This window comes from Grammomys surdaster, unplaced genomic scaffold (genome assembly GCF_004785775.1).
Source record: "Grammomys surdaster isolate TR1022 unplaced genomic scaffold, NIH_TR_1.0 144, whole genome shotgun sequence".
Lineage (NCBI taxonomy): Eukaryota > Metazoa > Chordata > Mammalia > Rodentia > Muridae > Grammomys > Grammomys surdaster.
The window spans coordinates 6,874,682-6,894,392 of record NW_021604602.1 but is presented as its reverse complement, the minus strand read 5'-3'; the positions used below and the strand labels follow the sequence as shown (position 1 = coordinate 6,894,392).

At 48.6% G+C, this 19,711-nt stretch overlaps 1 protein-coding gene across 5 annotated transcripts in view; it reads right to left on the bottom strand.

Annotated features, from left to right (window-relative positions):
- Traf3 (TNF receptor associated factor 3) overlaps positions 1-19,711 on the bottom strand; it is a 107,363-nt gene continuing 87,652 nt past the window's right edge. For all 5 annotated transcript variants that reach the window (XM_028764451.1, XM_028764450.1, XM_028764452.1 and 2 more), the window contains 6 exons: positions 19,121-19,201; positions 16,548-16,622; positions 15,013-15,105; positions 11,447-11,587; positions 6,541-6,715; positions 1-5,834 (listed from right to left, as the gene is read on the bottom strand). In XM_028764451.1, the coding sequence (XP_028620284.1) occupies positions 5,263-5,834; positions 6,541-6,715; positions 11,447-11,587; positions 15,013-15,105; positions 16,548-16,622; positions 19,121-19,201 (1,137 nt within the window). In that variant the 3' untranslated portion in view covers positions 1-5,262. The remainder of the gene's footprint in view (positions 5,835-6,540; positions 6,716-11,446; positions 11,588-15,012; positions 15,106-16,547; positions 16,623-19,120; positions 19,202-19,711) is intronic.

Below are 19,711 nucleotides of genomic sequence, written 5' to 3'. Positions count from 1 at the left end.
CAGGACTCTTAAATCAGCTTTATTTCCTCTAATAGACACTTTAGCATTGCAAAATTTTGCATTCTACAGTCTTACAAACTTTTATTATTAGCAGCAGAACAGAAACATCGCAAGACCTCAAAACACAAATAAATACCAAATGAAACCACACGTGACACACAGTAAACAGAATACGAGACATCATAATGCTATCAGGAGATGAGGCGTGCTGCTAACTCCCGGTCACATGATTATTGCTAAGCAAACTCACACTGTCTCAGTTTCTTAGAAGAGCATCAGAACACGGGGACGCTTAATCACTGGTCACGATCACTTGGACTGCCGAGATGGGGCCTCACAGCGAGCGGTTACTACAGACAGCATGTGTCAAAACAGGCAGATTAAAAATACGGTCAAATGAGAGATTGGCCTTCTTTGGTCTTTGTTTTTTGGGGTAATAGAACTGAACACAAGAGATGTGCCATGAGAGAAGAACGGAACTCTACAACAGTCTGCAGCTGTCTGCACTGACCCCAGCTTCCTCAGTCAGAGCGCCCACAGATTCTTAGGGGAATCCTTGGAAGGCCGGCTTTTGTGTTTTCCAATTAGGTCATTGACTTGCCTTTGAAGGTTATCTTACTTGACTAAGGGGACTAAGGGTGTACGTCAGTCACCACTGACTATGGAGTGGCACTGTGACCCTGGGCTTGTAGCCTCCTTTCTACAATGAGCTCACAAGGAAGACTCCAGACACGGTGGTGTGGCGAGGGAAATGGACCATACACTCTGCTTGGGAGCTGGGGCCTGCTTAGCTGTATGCTGGCTTTGGTGTGGGTCACTGCCTTGCCTGTCTGCCTAGTAATGGTGCCCAAGCAGACAACGGGCTAGGATATGTCCAGGTTTGGGGATGGGCTCCTGGCCTTTTTCTACTGTCCCTCTTAACCCAGCTCCTGGATGCCACAGTGCTTATGGGAGGCGGCAGCAGCCGGGGTGGGACAGTTGACACCGGCTGGGTCACTTGCCAATGATCACCTCACCTGATCAGACCCCTGTGAGCACGTTCTAGTTTGGAGAAAACAGCTGCTATGGTATATGCAAACCAAAAACAGAATCTTAGTCTGAGAAGATTTGGGGATCAGACCCTCATTTGTCACACACACTCAGACACAATGGCATGAAAGCCACACTAGCTCTCCTGTAGTCTAGCCAGTAAAGGGCTGGATTGAAAGTTAAAAAAAAAAAAATAGTACCCTAAGCTCCACCAAGCCCTTCTCCATACACTGATGGTCCCGAGCAGGGGATGTATGGGAGGGTAGGGACTGACCCACCCTGTCACCTGTCAGCGGGAAATGTCTCAGCCAGGTACAAAGTGCAGTCCCTGCAATGCTTGGCAGTGTACAAGGGGAAGGAGGTGGCGAGGGCCGTGCTGTTGGCCCTGGCATTCCCCCTGGTCTCCTCTTGGGCTGGCAGGAGTGGTCTACCCAGGACCCTGTTGCTTGGTGTGCCCAGACATCCTTCTCTTTGCTGGATGCTGTCCACTGGTTGCCAGGCCTGCCATGGGTGACTGCTATGTATACTGTTCAGTTACAGTGGTATCATTAATGTCAGGCCCAAGATAGCAGGCATAAGGTCCCAACTCCCGGTGGGACTGGGGCCGACTAAGGAGGTATGGGAAGGTGACTAGCTATCCACAGGAGCAGTATCTGACCGCTAGGTTCTCATGAGACTGACCACACGGAGTCTGATGGAAGTCATTTCAAAGGGGATCTGGTGGTGGTGGGTCTGAAGGCCCTGCTGGAGGTTGCCCAGGGAATAAAGCCACAGTGCTCTGGCCACAGCTCCCTGGAGTCCCAGTCCTTGGAGTAAATGGAGAAAAGAAAGAAAGGAGGCAGACGGTGGCTGTAAACAGACACCTTCCTCAGCTGATGGCTGTGCTGTCTGACTGTTGTGCTGTCTTAGGGACATGGTGCCATCTGTGCACAGGCTACTTTGGAAAGGGGGATGGATGTGGACTGAGATGCAGACCCTCTCAACAGCCCTTTGCTTCTTGGAATGCTGCGTGGGCTCTGCTCTCCTGTGTGAGCCCTCACACTCAGCGTGCTATACTCATTCCGTCTTACCCATCCCTCTCTCACATGCATGGCCTAGGCTGCCTCTATCTGTATCCAAGAGGTAACGGAGGCTCAGCCAGCGTGCCTCAAGGCTACCCTCCTCTCCCTGACCAACGAAGGTGGAAGGCCCTGGGTTGTTACTGACACAGGCTTTCAGCTACTCACAAAAACCACAGGCTGGGCCTCAGGACACACTGCCACTTAGTGGCCAGCATCTTCCCAGGGTCAGCTGTCAGCAGGTATGAACACCATCCCAGGCAAGCAGGAGTTGTGTCCAATTTCCCCATAGAGGTCATGGGACAAATGGCCCCTTAAAAGATGAGCAGTTGACACTTTTGCACAGCCAAGTACACACGCCGCATGACCACCCTGTGCGTCTAGTAGCCAGGACCCTGTGATATGGTGAGCGCTGGCTGCCAGGACTGGTGACAGGGCCTCAGCAACGCTGACACCACAGCCCAACAGTGGCCCCGGGTGGTGAGCACCAAGGAATCCTGAGACGGAGAAGAGCAAGGCACACCCAGGTAGGACACGACATGCTCCACATCTCCCAGGAGACGTGTCGTCTCAGCACGCCCTTCACACATGGAGACAGGGCACAAAGGTGTGAGCTTGCCCGCTACTCTACTTTACCAAGAAATGCAATAGACACAACACACTACAGGAAGCTGTGACATGCAGGGCCCTCGTCCCAGGGGCCAAGAGTCACATACTTTATATATATCCTACAGGCACCAGACGAGGCCAGGAGGGCCCACCTCACATAGGAAGGAGCCTTGTAAAAGCCTCACCAGCAGGGAGGGAGGGTCTGAGGACACCTCAGGGTCACCCTCATACCAGGCTCTGAAACCAAAGACAGGCATGCTTTCGTCAGATGTGATGCTGGTGGCCTACACCTACTGGTACTGCACTGACTTCTTCGAAGGTGGGGGATGCAGGGATGTCCCCGTTGCTGACATCTGCCCATGGAAAAGCTTCCTGAGGCCAGTCAAGGACTGCCGGGTGGTCCTCCCAACTCCAGGTCTTTGTGGGAGGAACCCTGGGGACAGGCCTAAAGGAAGAAGAGGGCACCTTTGAAAGAACGTGGGCTCTGCAGTCATTCCTTATGAGCGGAACCAAGGTCACTGACTTACCCCAAAGCAATCCCAGTAGAATGGAGAGAGAAGAGGAGCAGGGGAAGAACCAAATGCTTCAGCCATGGAAGGGCAGGGCGAGTGCTCGGAACCAAGAGGTCGCTCATGGAAGCACGGGGACAGGTGTACGAGAGGAGGGCACTTCCAGCAGGCACTGGGGCGAAGGCACACCCAGGACAGATGGCAGCACCAGAGACAAGGTGGGCTACCGGGCACCAACCCAGCTGTCCCCGTGCAACCATGGGGGGAGCCCAGAGGCAGGCAGTCTGAAGCGCGGGCCCAGCTGGCCAATTGTGGGCGCGCCTTTTGGGCAAGTGGCACAGATGTGGTGGTTCGCACACATTGGTTTTGCCTAAGAAGCACCCGTCACGTGTAGCACCCATCAGTGTAGAGCACCATGAAGTGTGGTGCATAGCAAAAGGGGCACCGGGGCAGGGCTCCAGGCTTCTCATCACAGTGGGAAACAGTGAGCTGAGAGGGCCGTCTGGACTAACCCAGGCTAGGGCATCAGCTGGCCACCCTCCTAACAGGGAGGCCAGGGCTGCTGTTGCCAGCCTGGGCAGGCCCCCAGACCCGTGGTCTCGGGAAAGCTTGGGGCAGGGGCACTTCTCCTTCATGCTGTGGGGGATTTCAGGGCCCTTGTAGAGACCTGGAAGAGGGTGGCTTCTGCTCACACCTCCCTCCCTTGGAGTGGGGCTGAGTTGCTCTTGGGGGCCTATGGTTGGAATCTGAATATTTAGCAGCAGAGGCTTCAGAAGCCGCCAACAGAGGCCTGGCTCCCCCAGGCAGGTTCAGAGTTGTCTGAGGGCCCTGGCAGAGACAGAGATCTGGTGGTGGAGGGAGAGATCTGGTTAAACTATCACTTTCTAGAATCATGGTGAATGCAAACCCAGGGACAAGAAGCAGCGTGTCACAGCTAAGGCACATGTACCGTATGCCACCATCTCTGAGCACGGACGTTGCTTTCGGAGAGCGCTAGCCGAATGCAGCAGTATGACAGGATGGGACGCCTGTTGGGGGCCTCCTGCGGCACAGGTCACCTGCCTATCCCCGACACCGGACACTGGAGACCAAGGCTGGTGCTGTCAGCAACACAGAGCTTGTCTAAACATGGGGCAGAATTTTAAAAACCTATAGGATTTTGTTTAGAACTCCAAAGTTCAACGAACGCCCTACTTTAGGGTGAAAACAATTGTAAGTCTGAGACGATGCATAGCATCCATGAGCGCTGTCCCTCTCACAGCCACTGTGAAGTAGTGTCACTAACTACGACAGGTACCGAAGGGCTACATTTCTAACGAGAAATAACAGCAGGTTGGATATTCTCTTTCCTATCACAAGTGATAACCAGTGTTTGATATTTTACATTTTCTTCCAAGAAATATCAGTCTGTCAACGTTTTAAAACAAAATGTTTGCGGTAACAATTATTTGTAGAACTTTAAATTAAAAATGACTTCTGAATTTAGAGACCTTATGCCTACTCAGGGTCTTCTGACAAACAAATTATTAAAACAGCGACCAGATGAGGCCTTAAAAATAGACAATATACTATATTTGAAACAAGATTGCACTCTTGGATTTTAGGATGAATATATCAGAACTGTATTATTATTTCATAAGTTCTCCTTGTAAGTTAACATGCTGACACATCCAGCTACCTCCACATGTGTTTTCTTTTTGGTGTTTTAAGTTAAGGAAGAAAAATCATGTTTCTTTTTAGCATATATGTTTCCACCTTAATTTAACTAGATCTTTTAAAATGAAAATGAAAACCTTCTCTGACAGCAGTATTTATCTTGTTGATGGATAAATAATTCTTCAGAGTGAGTGTGGCTAGTCTATTAGAAAATCTGTTGCGGTCTGTTTTCATATGTGGCTCCTCCTGCCAGCCACTCCTCCTCCTCCTCCTTCTCCTCCTCCGGCTGCTTCCTCTGTCCCACAAGGTCCTTTCTGAGGGCAAGGACCTTCGTGAAGACAGACTGGTTCAACCCCCCCAGAGGAGTTACCTTCTGCTGAATCCACCTCCCTGGTTTCTTGTCAGGGGTCAGGCAGATCCGAGGTATCCACTATGACTTTAATAAAAATTGTATCATCTTTAATATACGTCCCATTCTCTAGAACGGTTTGGGCGACAAAGACTGGGCAGCCAGAGGCGATGTTCATTTCCCCGGTGGGCTTCTTGAAGCTGCTGCTGTTGGGGTCAGGCTTGAATGCATCTCCCAGGTGACGGCGAGAGGACCCCTGATCCATCAGCATAAGTGTCACTTTCTGCTTGAACGGCCACGGCAACAGAGCATCATATTCTCCACGCATAATGACAAAAAACAGCGACAAGTGTGTCCCCTTCCCCATCCCGTCCCCGTTCAGGTAGACCCTGGCACACATTTTATATCCAAAATAACCTGTGTAGAAAGGCTGGCTGTAGAGAGACAGGGTCTTCCCCATGACGGCCTCCTGCTTCCGGCGCTTGTAGTCACGGATCTTCCAGATCAGCACACCGTTGTAGCTGGCGGTCTCGAGGACCTGGAACCGCAGGTCCATGTCGGCCAAGCGGATGTCATGAACACTCAACATCTGGTCATGCCGGCTCAGCTGGGACTCCAGCAAGCCTGCCATAGGCAAGAAAACATTTGGCAAAAGAGACAGGCAAACAGTGGAGCACACCTGCACCAGTGTCCGGAACAGCAGCCCATAGATGTCGTTGTGACTGCAGAGGGCGAGCATGTGCAGAGCAGACAAGGCGTGGGGCATCTGTGGCGCATCTTTCCTACCCTCTCCTCTGGTACCAACTGCCAGGCCACAGCTGTCATAGCCTGACTGCCTATTTGCCGTGTTCCCGGCCCTACAGTCCTGGTGTCCCAGGGACGCTAGGCTCTGACTCTAAGGTATCTCCTACTCTATTCTAACCACACACTTCCAGCTGTGTAATCCACATGTAGCACAGTAATCCACCCCTACTCCCTGATCCTTCCAGGAAAATCATCACTGCTCATTCAGGCTCAAAGCTACAGGTACACATCTGCGCGAAACGTCAGAGATACTTGGGCAATACTAGGCTGCCCATTTCCCTGCCTGGTCTGCTCCTGTCTCTAGGCCCTCAGGGTGTGTCAGGGGTACCCTGACCAATATGCCTTGATATCCTCATGACCCGCAGGTCACCTGTATTCTAGCCTCTGGAAGGGAGGGCTTTACACCCTGCCAAGCTGGGTCTCATGCAGAACAAATCTAAGTGAAAAACTGCTCCTACTGGAGGACTCGCATCATGCACTGCCTGTGCCTGGGAGCAGCTGCCTCAGACCAGGTACACTCACTCACCTGTGTTGCGAGCGGCCTGGCCCGCGCTTTTGTCAACGCTCTCTAACTCAGTCACACGGTTCTGGAGGGATTCCACACTGCTCTTCATGCTGTCTGCTTCCTCCCAGTTCTGCCGGAAGGGACGGATCTCCTTGTCGAGTTCCTTCAGTTTCTCTGCTTGGCTGTCTATTACTCGCTTCCAGACCAAAGGGGTTAAGGAAAAAAGCCAGTCAGAACTCTGAGCATGCTGTGCTGTCACCCCAAATGCAAGCTGAAGCTGTCGGTCCCTGAGAGGATATCCACTGGCTGAGAGCCACTACCTCCTGGGAGTCTCTGGGGATAAGAACTTGTATCGAGCACAGAGTGAAGCTGGAAACAGTCAGATCAAGATCTAGTCTCATGCAGAGGACCCGGTAGTGTGCCAGCCCATCCAGCCTGCATTTGTGTTTCAGCCTCCAGAAGAGCTGGGTGGATCAGATGGAAGGGGACGACACCCAACACCACAGTGTGCACATGGCCCAGAGTTGTCCTTTTTCCTGCCCATAGCTCCTACACAGCTTCACCAACTTAGGCCATTTCTGGGATGGCTACACTGTCTGTCACATAACTGCATCCAGACATCGTGTCAATGTCACACGCTCTCCTTTCAGAACCCTGGCTGTGACCCTGACCTCACACTAGCAGATGTCATCTCCCTGCCATCCTTATAGATATTTCACCAGAATGCTGTAGACATCACACCCTGTACCCAGATGTACCTCTGACACCATAGGAGGCCACAGGTACAGAGAAGGGACTGAGGTCAAAGGCTCATCTGACTAGTGAGGATTCTCAGGGCACAAGACCTCTGGCCCCTACCAATCAAAGGTTAGGATGATGGAGTCACAATGATGACCTAGCACCGTCTGCCTGTCCTGCTGCCTGGCTCAGGACAGAATGCTTCTGTCCTGTGACTAGAGGGGGACCCTAGAACTATGCCAAGGACCAGGGAAACAAAGAGCACATGGTACTCAGGACACAGCCGAGCACACGGTGCTCAGGACACAGCCTACCACCATCACTTCTTTTTTGGGAGTCTATTTTTGAAATGCTGAGTTTCTGTATCTTTGATGGCTGTGGCCAATCAGGATGGAATGAAGGAAGCAGGTCTGGGGTCCTTCACATAGAGTACAAGGCTAACGTGAATCTCCCTGTTCTTTCTAAGAAACCCGATACTGACATTTGAGAAGGATGAGGGGGGCCAAGGAGATGGTTCAGCATGTAAGGTCACTTGCTGTGCAAACACAAGTCTCTAGAATCCATGAAAAGGGCTGGAGGTGGCTGTATGTGTTACCCCAGCTCTATGAGGCTTTCTGGCCACCAGCCTACCTCCCGTCTAGTGACAGACCCTGTCTCAGAGGAATAAGGTAGAGGGTGACAGACCAGGACCCTTGACATCTTCTTCCACCCTCTGGGCATACATTACGTATAGACATGTGCACATATACAACCCTGCCCTCCACAGCATAGATAAGGTCTTCAGTCTTCAACAAACCTGCTATGTAGATGTCTTTATTTTTGGTTGTGAGCCTAGCCTTTAATGGCCGAGCCATCTTTCCAGCTCCATGTCTCTTTATTTTAAACAAGAATGTGTAATCGGAGGAATATCTGACTCTATAAGAACTGTTTTCTGTGGGCCAACTGTACTGACTTTAATGAACACTCACAGTCTTGGTGTCCTTGAATGAATTGCCCTCATAAAGCAAACTGTCACGGGCACTAGTAAGAAGGAAAAGCCTGGCTGTGGTATGGGAGATGGTGTTTGGTTAGAGGACCAAGGAGGAAGCACTGATTGGCTCCTCCCCATCTGCTGGTGACATGCATAGGAGGGGACAGGACCACTGCACTGACCATGAAGCTCTCCCAACTAGTGTGGGGCATTGCCTCAGTATTTGTTGGCCCATGCAGAGACAAGGGTATGCACTCTGCATGTAGGAACATGGTCCATACATCAGGTTCCCCCCGGCCCCCCACAACTTAGGGCTGCATCCTGGCAAGGGACTGTGCTACTTTTTCAGACAGACCTTTCACTTGCATAAACACCACAGTGTCAAAGCAGAGTACAGGTCTGTGTCAAGCCTTCTCTGTGAACAGCAAATGATTTAATACTTGAAATGCTTGGTGAACATTTAGCCACTGCAGTGTTTCTCTAAATGTGCACCCTAAGTGCAGGTGTGGAGTTAATTACAGCTTCAGGAGCCGGGAAGCAACAGTCTCACATAGAATAAATAGCCCAACTCAGGGCCTGCTTCTCGGGGCCTCAGATGACCAGCTGCATGTACTATAACTTCAGGACTTCAGTGACTGTCCTTTGCTGTCCCTTGTCACCTTAAGGTCAGTAGGTCACACAACCCTGTTCAGTGAGAGTGTGGGAGTGCTCAGTATGGCCTGTGGCTGTCCCCTGAGTGAGCCCCGCTGCATGAATCTCTGGTCCACTCAGCAACCGGCAGCAGCATGTGCATCTCAGCTCACGACTCAGCACCTTGCTTCCCTTCCCTTCCTTCTTAGGGTCATGGATTGCACTATGCTGCTGTTCAAACTCAAGGGATCCTCCTGCCTCAGCCTCTCAAGTAGCTAGGACAACAGACGTGCTAGTGAACCTGTCTTTTTGCTCTTTCAGTGTGTGTGTGTGCACACGTGCGCGTGCACACATGCATGTGTGTGTATCCCACTGCTCACATACAGGACTCAATTTTCTCCTTCTACTTAAGGACTTAACTTCTACTTAAGTTAAGGACTGAACTTAAGTTGTCAGACATAGTGACAAGCACCTTTACTCACTAAGCCACTTCTTAGCACACACACTCTCTGTCTGTCTGTCTGTCTGTCTGTCTCTCCCCCTTCCTCCCTCCCCTCCCTTTCTCTCAATATCCCTTAAAGTGTTCTAGATAGAGCCCAGTGCCTTAGGTGTGCTAGGCAAACACATCACCATTGAACTACACACTCAGCCCTTTTTAGTTGTTTTTTTTTTAAACAATTGATATATTAGTTTTTCCAGTTCTTTTTTTTTTTAATATTTATTTATTTATTTATTTTATTGATGAGTACACTGTAGCTGTCTTCAGACACACCAGAAGAGGGCATCCAATCTCATTACGGATGGTTGTGAGCCACCATGTGGTTGCTGGGATTTGAACTCAGGACCTCTGGAAGAGCAGCCAGTGCTCTTAACCGCTGAGCCATCTCTCCAGCCCCCCTTTTTAGTTTTGAGATGGGGTATCACTAAATTTCCCTGTTAGCCTTGGATTCTCCATCCAGGCTATAATTTAGTTTAATGATTTATTTTTATTTTATGTGCTATAGTGTTTTGTCTGCATATATGCTGTATGAGGGTGTTGAATTCCTTGGAACTGGAGTTACAGACAGCTGGGAATTGCTACATGGGTGTTGAAAACTGAACCCCAGTCCCCTGGAAGAACACGCTGTACTCTCAACCACTGAGCCATCTTTCTAGCCCCATGGCTACCATTTTGGTAAAGAAAAGATGGTTTGCTAGGCCTGGGGGCAAAGCTCTGTAATTTCTGCTCTGCTCTGGTCACTTGCTTGCTTGTTCTCCCTCCTTCCCTCCTCTTCTTCCTCCTCTTCCTCTTCCTCTTCCTCCTTCTTCTTCTCCTTCCCCCCACCCCTCCAGTTCTCTGTGTAGCCCTGGCAGTCCTGGAACTCACTCTGAAGATCAGGCTGTTCTTGAACTCACAAAGATCTGCCAGCCTCGGTCTCCTGAGTACCAGGATTAGAGGCATGCACCATCATATCTGGCTTTGTAATGTCAGCTACTAAAGAGGCTGTAGAAAGGGGGATCACAGGTTCAAGGCCAGCCCAGGCAATGACATGTGTTGAAGGCCAGTCTAGGTAACTTAGTACGGCACTGCCTGGAAATACAAAGTAAACAGGAGTGCAGTTCAACCTGTTCAAGGACTTGGGTTCAATCCCAGCACTTGGAGTGGGTTCAAAACCAGGACAAACACCTTTTTTTTTAGTGTGTGCGTGCGCACGCTCCAGTTCACATGCTACTAAGCTCGCTGCTAAACCGGAAGACCCGTGCTCCATCTCAGGAACTCACATGCTGGACAGAGAACTAAAGAGATGGGGAGACCCCCCTCTGACCCCCACATGCACGTGTGCACATGTGCATCTCGCCACACCATGTAATACAAACACTGAAAAACAAACAACACTTCCTGGGCCAGCAAAATGCACAACTGTATCAAAAGTACAAAACTGTACAAAATGTACAGAATTTTTATCAATTCCACTTCCTTTAAGTCCTCAGCGCCACACTCATGCAATGACCGTGCAGTCCAGGAGAGGGCACCACAGTCCCTGGAAATGGAGTTACAGACACCATGTGGGTTCTGAGAATCAAACCCCTGTCCTCTGAAAGAGCAGCCAGTGCTCTCAGTCACTGAACTAACTCTCCAGCCCTGCGAAAGTTTATGCATTTGTTGTTTTGGGAGTCTCTCTGGGTTATTATGTGAAATAAAGCTGGAAAGTGTGTGGGAAAACCCAGAACAGAGCAGTCGGGGTGGATCTCACTTCAGTACTGGGTACACAAGTGCTATGGGTAATGTCTCTTATCAGTGTATAGTGATAAAACCAGATCTACTCTCTCCTTTTCTGCAGTGGAGGGGATGGGACCTAGGCCCTGGGACAAACTAGATAAACAGATTACCACTGAGTGACATCTCATTTAGAACAGATCATTCTGAAATCAAGGTCTAGAAGCTTTACTCCAGTGTATTGAAGACACACAGGGTTGTTCGGTCAGCTTCCTAAGCAGGACCATGCTGACCCAAGTTGTCCCTGAATGTTCACACAGGCTAGAGAAGCCCTGGGCCTCTGTCTGCCAGGAACTCGGTGAGTGACTCCTGGTGGCAGGCAGGCCGCTCACCTGCAGATGAAGGATTTTGGACTCGTTGTTCCGAAGCATTTCTTTCTGTCTCTCGATTTCGATCTCAAAGCTGCATATCTGGTTGTGCAGGCTCTGTATGCTCTTGTTTTTTTCAACACTTTCATTCTGCAGCAAGGAGACCTGAGGAAAAAATCCTTCAATTAATTTAACAAAAAGTGGTTTGGTATTAATTAACAATAATGACAGTAATTAAACTTTCACAGTATAAGCTTTCTACTGGCTTCTTAAAAGGAGCCCAGGAGAAAAATCCCTCTACACAAAAAGGGGAATTCTGGAGAGCTAGCAGGGAGCCCTGCAAGCTATTTCTGTCTCTCCTGCAGCTGAGGGAGGTCTGTGGCAGGGTCAACTGAATGTCAGAACAAGGGGCTGGTTCTGAAAGTGCTCACTGTAAACAAACCTTTTACCGGGCTAGATTCTAACTTTTGGCCAGGGCACATAATAAAAAACAGTTTTATAGTTTACCCAGCTTATACAAGCACTGTGTGTACATCAGAAACATGGTCCTCACAGAATCACACCTGTTCTAAAAACACAATGGACTGGATATTTTCTGTTTTATTCTTTCTATTTGGGATAAAATAATAGTAATAAAAGCTAGTCCATAGAGGGCATCTCTAGCTGAGACAGGCAGGCACAACAAGACAGACATTGCCTGTTTCCACAACTTGAGCTGAGCCCAGAAGCAGAAGGAAGGGGCAGTGGGACCTGAGAGGCATGGGAGCCACCGCCACCTGAGGTTTCCTGGTCAATACAGTGACAACTGCTGCCAACGTGCTGACTACACTGAGCTGCTGAGACCAGATTTTAAATGTTCACACCATAGAGACAGTGAGGCAGCATGGGGCCTTTCAACTAGCTTTTAAAACCATTTTCTAACATATGCACCCCATAAAGATACACAATCACCATTGATCGATCTTTTAAAAATCCAATCATAGCCCAATGAATGTGATCTCATACCCTGCAAGGGCCCCGCCCAATAGTGTTACATCCCAAGGAGCGTGACTGGACTGAGGTTACACAGGTGTGAGGTTACACAGGCGTGTGCTCTCACCCTTGGGCCCACCCACTGTCCCCTAAGAAACAAACAGAGCTCACACCCAGAGAGACCCTGATGCAAAAACTCAGAAAAGTTAGCCAGGTGTGATGACGCACGCCTTTAGTCCCAGTGATTGGGAGGCAGATGTAGACAGATCTCTGAATTCAAGGCCAGCCTGGTCTACAAGGTGAATTTCAGGACAGCCAGGGCTACACAGAGAAACCCTGTCTCAAAAAAAACAAAAATCAACCAACCAACCAAACCAAACCACCAAACCACCAAAAATACAAAGAAAACAAACAGAGCAGACCAAACTTGCACGTCTCGTAGGCAAACATGCCTTCACTTTCCAAGATTATAGCAACACCAGCTTTCTTCCCGCCATGTAAGGCCAGAAGCTCCCACACTGTCAACTTGTAAACTTGTACTGATGCAGAGGGCAGCGGCGGCTTCACAAGGCCCTTCTCCAGTTACTGTTCCTCTGTCCCATCTGGACACTCAGACTGAGTCCCCAGACTCTTCGTGTTTTGTTTCTTGTTTTTGTTTTAAGATTTATTTATTTATTATTTATTGTATATGAATACACTGTAGCTGTCTTCAGACACACCAGAAGAGGGCATCAGATCCCATTGCAGATGGTTGTGAGCCACCATGTGGTTGCTGGGAATTGAACTCAGGACCTTTGGAAGAGTAGTCAGTGCTCTTAACCACTGAGCCATCTCTCCAGCGCTACCAGACTCTTCTTATCATTACCCTAAGTGGAGCTATCACTTTAAACAAGAATATCACTGATTCTTCTAAAACTACCAATTTTCCTGCACCAATCAAGTATTGGTTGAGCAGAAGCAACGAACAGGAACATGCACACACACACCAACTAGTCTTAGTTTCCTTCCTTTAGAATTTCCCTTATTTGGACAATGAGTTTGCACTCATGTTAGAGAGCAAAGCCCTGGAGCTCTGCACACGGTTGCCTTCACCTGGCTCTCAAATGACCGCCGCTGAGGTTGCAGATGGGTGTGTTCCAGACACACAGCATAACCACTCCCCACCAGTAAACCCGGGACCTACCCCCACAGCTTTAAAGCATCCTTAACCTTAGTACTCCCTGGGCTGGTGTACTGAAGCCAGCACACACCTCAAGAGTCACTAAATTCCTGTGCTGCCGTGAATGAAACAAGAAACGAACGATACAACCAAAACAATGACTTATTCTTTTGAGACAGGCTCTCAGGGAGTCTAGGCTGGCCTTGAACTTGCCCTGTAGTTACATAGGACCTTGAACTTCTGACCTTCTCTCCCTCTACTTCATGAGGGCTGGGATTACAGGTTTGTGCCCCACCACTTGGGTAAAACTAAATAAAAGGAAGAGCCTTTGAGACAAGGTCTCTCTGTGTAGTCCTGTGTTCTAGAACTCCATCTGTAGCCCCGCCTGCCTCAGCTTCCCAAGTGCTGGGATTAAAGGTGTATGTCACCACCACATGGCTCTTGTCAGCTCTTTTTTTTTTTTTTTCCTTATCAGTTCTTGATCCTTTTCTGCTACAAGTTTTTAATCAATGTATACTGACTGTAAGGGAACCACAGTGAGTGTGAGCCCATGGCCATCTCTCCTGTCAGCTCTTGCTTTGCCTTTCTCTCATGGAAACACCGTCCTGCTGTGGGGTGACCACCTCAGAACAAGTGCAAGAGCCAGGCGCCCTCTGACTGGAAGAGGCTCTGACTGCAGGCTCTCAGCCCCTGGGGAGGAGGGGCTGTTGGTAGTGGTGCTGTCTATGAAGACAGTCCAGCCGCTAAAAGAACTAACTGCAAACAACAGGGTCTTACACACAGCTGTAGATCATGTGACACTAGTAACCAGAGACGTGGGGCTGGTCAACTTGCTCTGTGAGGAACCAGATAATATCTGGGGTTAAGAAGTCCAGCCCAGCCGGGCGGTGGTGGCACACGCCTTTAATCCCAGCACTTGGGAGGCAGAGGCAGGCGGATTTCTGAGTTCGAGGCCAGCCTGGTCTACAGAGTGAGTTCCAGGACAGCCAGGGCTATACAGAGAAACCCTGTCTCGAAAAACAAAACAAAAAAAGAAAATAAACACAGAAAGATTATGTTTAAAAAAAAAAAAAAAAAAAAGAAGTCCAGCCCATCAGTCTTCATGGTGATCAGTGCCAAAGCAACCAGAGGTAATTCACCTGTGGGGTGGTCACTTGTCACAAAACTATGAAGCTGAGTACCAGAGGATGGAAGTTGGGACAGTCTTTGTCCTGGATCAATGCCTAAGATCACCCATAAAGGAAAGGAAGGAAAGTGGACGTTGTCGGTTACTTGTAGTTGAACAGGGGCAAACACTTCTTCACAGAAGTCCAAGATTCTAGAACAGAGCCGACTCTCCTGCCAATCTCTTCACGCTGGCCCTTTCATTTAAGAACCATTGGGTAATTACAAAATAGATTCAGTCTATAAATAGTTTGAAGCATTACACACCTGACAGAAGCCAAGAGTGCCCGCCTACCTTCTTCTCCAGGGAGTTGCTCCATTCCTTCAGCAGGTTCACGTGCTGTACCGCCGAGCTGGCCTCGTGGGCCTTGATCTGCTGGTTTGTTCCCTGCAAGAGCAACCACGGGTGACCGAAGCCAGTCATGCCACTCAAAGAACAGGAGACCTAGCACACAACTCTACAAGCAGCTACACAGGAAGGGCCTGTTTCTATGCAGGGCTCTCAGGGGCCCTCGCTCAGGGCCTCCTAGGCCATAGTGCAGGGAGCACCCCAAGAACACTTCGGTGCTGCAGAGCTAACCTCAAGGTCATGCTTCTCACCGGTGTTTCATACTTGCAAAACCAAGGAATTAAATTAGAAACGTATCCTGTTCCTTTACAAATCATTTTCATGAAGAGATACAGAGAGAACGTTCTGGAACCTGCCGAACGAACGCTACAGGGGTCCAAAGAACTATGGTACAGCATTGTAACCAGAAAGGCACCGCCTCAGCAGGCTGAGGGTGCTGAGAAATTTACATAGAAAACATAGACAATCTACAGAGTACATAAGATGCAGACCATTCAAGCCAAGAGCAAGCACATTAAGTGGTACTTTGCATATTCAAGGAAACAATTAGTCTGAGGATAGAGTTTGTTTTGGTACTAGAAAATTAAGAAATCAGAAAAGGTGTTTTCATGATCTCCAAAACACATACTCTGTACATAGAGTCTGCCTCCGTGTATGCCGACCTGAGCGTGGCTCTGTACCGGCATACAAACGCGCACACACAGGATGGATGGAACTACGCACAACAGGACACGGAGGTGCAGGCGCCTCCTGGACTAACGCTAGCAAGGGAGGACCTCACGCTCACTCTCAGCATTTCCTCTTCTCAGTAAAAACTACGACAGTGAGTTTCACCATCTCTGTACCGACGCGGTAACAACGAGCCGTCGATACGTAAAACTAAGCTTGCAACACTGTCTGTGTAACGCATTTTTGCCTTCTGATAGATAAATATTAGGGTATATATTTGAATAAAAAATCTTGACTCGCTAGAAATCCCTATTTTAAAAAAAAAAGAATAGAATACCAGATATAGGTTTCTGACGATAATGCTGTTTCCCAGGAAGCAGGCTTTCTACGGGCTTTGCTCAGTCAAATCCAACCTTGGCAGGCGGCAGAGTCAGCACACATGTGTAAGCAAAGTTTTATGGACACCCATGTGTGATTCTTTTTTGCTAAGGACTGACAAATGATGTCAAAGCTACATCTAGTTTAACAGTCACTGATACTTGGTGACTCCAGCAGATGTCACTGCATTCGTCCTTACTGTCGGAGGAGCTGTCTGCAGGGCACCCATGCTGTCCACCCGAGTCTCAGAACACCCTGGCCTGGCAAGTGAGCACCCACACCACTGCACGCATGTGGCCTTTGCACTCAAGTAGCAGGTGATCTGGTTTCATGACAAGGACTAAAAGAGTGAGAACTCAGATGTTGAAGTATTATGAGAACTTGCTTCAATGGCGGATGTCAGTAACTGGGAAGGACAAATGTTGGATACTGACCTGAAAAACGCAGCCATAGCGCTTAAAACTACAGGTGCTGGGGGCATTGACACACTCGGACAAGTGTGCACTCAACTGCAACGGGAAAGAGACGTGAGTTGTGACACAAACGTTTGCATGAAAATGTTCAAACATATCAGGGCACAGAGAGCATCCAGGCTATGCTGTTAAGAAGGCTGTTTATCAGCTGTGGGTGTGTACGTGTTATCTGCTTGCTGGACTTCAGGCAGTAAAATACAGTTTCATCACAAGTATGCACGTATACACACCAATATACATAAATACGTTTACTGCAACAGTTCTTAAACTTCCAATTCTCTTAGAACGAATTGTTCAAACTGTGACATGCCGTCTGAAGTGCCAGAGTTAAAAGGGGGAAAAAAAAGAAAAAAAGAAAAAGAAAAAAGGAAAACAGAATGCACATTTAAAGACTATTAACAAAAACTGTATGAAACACAAAAAAAAAAATCAGAAAGCATTTGGGATACAATTGGGTCACACACCTACTATACAGTGGACAAAAATAAACCCATTTCCAAAGCAAGCTCACATAGGAACAACTAGTGGCTGGAGGCGAGCCACTCCTTCACTGAAGAGCCTTTTTCCTGCACATTTGCAGCTCATAAGCTTCCAAAGATTTCTGCAGCAAGTCTAACAACAGGAATCTTATGCTGTCTCAACTGACAGAGGGAAGATTAGGAGTGCCTAGAACATTCTAAGCTATCTTGAAAGAAAGCCTCTTCTTGTTTAGCTCCAGGATGCCCCAGGCAAGAGACAAGGGAACTGAGAATATGAATCCTAAAGACACCCATGTCTGCCTGGGCTTGTGTTGCTGTGGGCTGGGACGCTCATGTCCTGTCCGAAGCCTTCTGACAGCTCACGCTCTTCAGCATCTGTGCAGATGTAGTGGGTGCAGGTTTGTGTAGTTAGGAATCTTGCTCAGTCTACCAGAACCAGGGCAGTTGTTCTCTCTGCTTGGTGTTTAGGAATGAGGCAGACAGGGACCTATTTCCCCTCTGCTCACTGACCCTTCTAAAACAGCTCAGGAGAAAGGCAACCTAGAAAAGGGGCCTGAGGCCCCACCACAACCAGCCATATGGCAAAGTTAGCCAGGCAGTTGTAAAGACCAGCGTCCTAGTATCCTGCAGTTGTCCTGGACTCGGAGGAAGTTCTAAGAAGGTCTCACAGGCAGGTCAGCATGGACCCGCACATGGAGACTCTTGTTCATAGTTTGTTTAAACCTTTAAGAGTCTTTCAAGGACACTGTTACAATTACAGACAGGGCCAGCTAACACTCCTAATGCTATGACCAGGGCGCGCTGTTCTGACATGCGCTGTTCTGATATGTGTTTCTACAGTAAACTCACTGCCTTACCTTTTCCTAACCTGGTTTTATTATCAGTATACTCAGAGCCCTAGAGAATGTACAGAAGAGATAATGCACACCGCAACAGCTCCTTTCACTAGAAACCAAGAAAAATGCAGTGTAAAGTTTCATTTTGAGATAAAAGGAACTGAGGGGCGAATTCTCATCTTAATTCAGAGCTGTGAGCAGACAGACTTGAAGTAAGGGTTATAAATTCTGGGTCGCCTCGGCAGTTAAACTCACAATACATTATCAGAAGGCTCTCCTAGTGTCCCTGTGTGGATCATTTACTTGTTATCCCAACAGGTCCTCCGAGGGGCACATTTGGAGTCCTGACACCGACCTTACCCAACTTCTTCCAATTGCCCAGGAGGATGCCCAGGCTTCTGGAGGCTGGCTCCAAAGATGAGAGCAACCATGGGGGTTCCAGGTCAGGTCTCATGTAACAAATGTTGGAAATCAGGACTGGAGAGATGGCTCAGTGGTTAAGGGCACTGACTGCTCTTCCAGAGGTCCTGAGTTCAATTCCCAGCAACCGCACGGTGGCTCACAACTATCTGTGATGGGATCCGATGCCCTCTTCTGGTGTGTCTGAAGATAGCTACAGTGTACTCACATAAATAAGATACATAAATCTTAAAAAAAAAAAAGATTGGGAATCCCTGTAATTTTCCATATGGACAGATCCAATGAGACCAATGATAAACATCTACCCGTTTTACAGGAGTACCTGGGCAGGGTGCGCTGTGCAGTCGCTGGGGCTCCTCCCACATGCCCTTAAGGATGATCTAAGACACAGATGCACTCAGCACCTCCTTCCCATCTAGCACGGCCCTGCCCTGGAGGTCAGAATTGTTCTCGAAGGTCTGAATTCACCCTTCTGAGACAGTCTCACAGAATCCATTGTTTTGTAGACTTAAAACCAGTGCTTCAAAAAACCCTTGAAGTACCTCCTTTCCTTACACTTGTAGAGAAAGTATTCACATTTTTTTCAATTCTTAATATTTTCAACCCTGAATTTACCTTTTGTAACTTTTTGTTTTCGTCTGACTTCTACAAACTCCCTGTCAGTTTTGTCTTTCCTGTTACACAGATTACCACAGTCAATCATGAAGACTCTAGAAGCCTGTAACTTGGAAGAGTGCAGCCTACAGTACACCGGACCCAATGTCACAGGGCTCCTGCCTGGGCCCTGGCTGTGCCTTACCTCACTCCTCAGGAGAGTCTGAACACTGCACTTGTGAGGGCAGGACACCACCACACAGGGACAATCCGTGTCTTCATGTTTCTACAAAGAGAAAGGAAATACTGCAACTCTGGAACACAAAAGCCCATCCTGGCCGATGACCACCTGCTCTCTAACATAGAAACAAAGGAAACCTGGTCCACCATTACCATGTGACATTCACACCAGAGCATGAGAGTCTGGAACCTTGAGACATCAGGGCACAACTGACTCAGAGGGAACTTGTAAAGAAGACTGTTGGTCCTCATAGAAGCAGGAGGAGGGGAATGAGATAGGGGGTTTCTGGGGTGGGAAATGGGGAAAGGAGATAACATCTGAAACATAAATAAATAAAATATCCAATTCAAAAAAAAAAAAAAAGAATACTGTTGGTGGCATCTGACCACCAGCTTCCTCCCCCGAAGATCACAGGTCAAGGCCCTATGGACAATGTGGGGTTGGTCAAGTGCCCACCCTCACTGTGGAGTCTGGACAGGACACCCCTCTAACATGGGAAAATGGCAGTTTCTTGGATACTGTCCTGAAGTCTTACCAAGATCATCTTTAGTACAC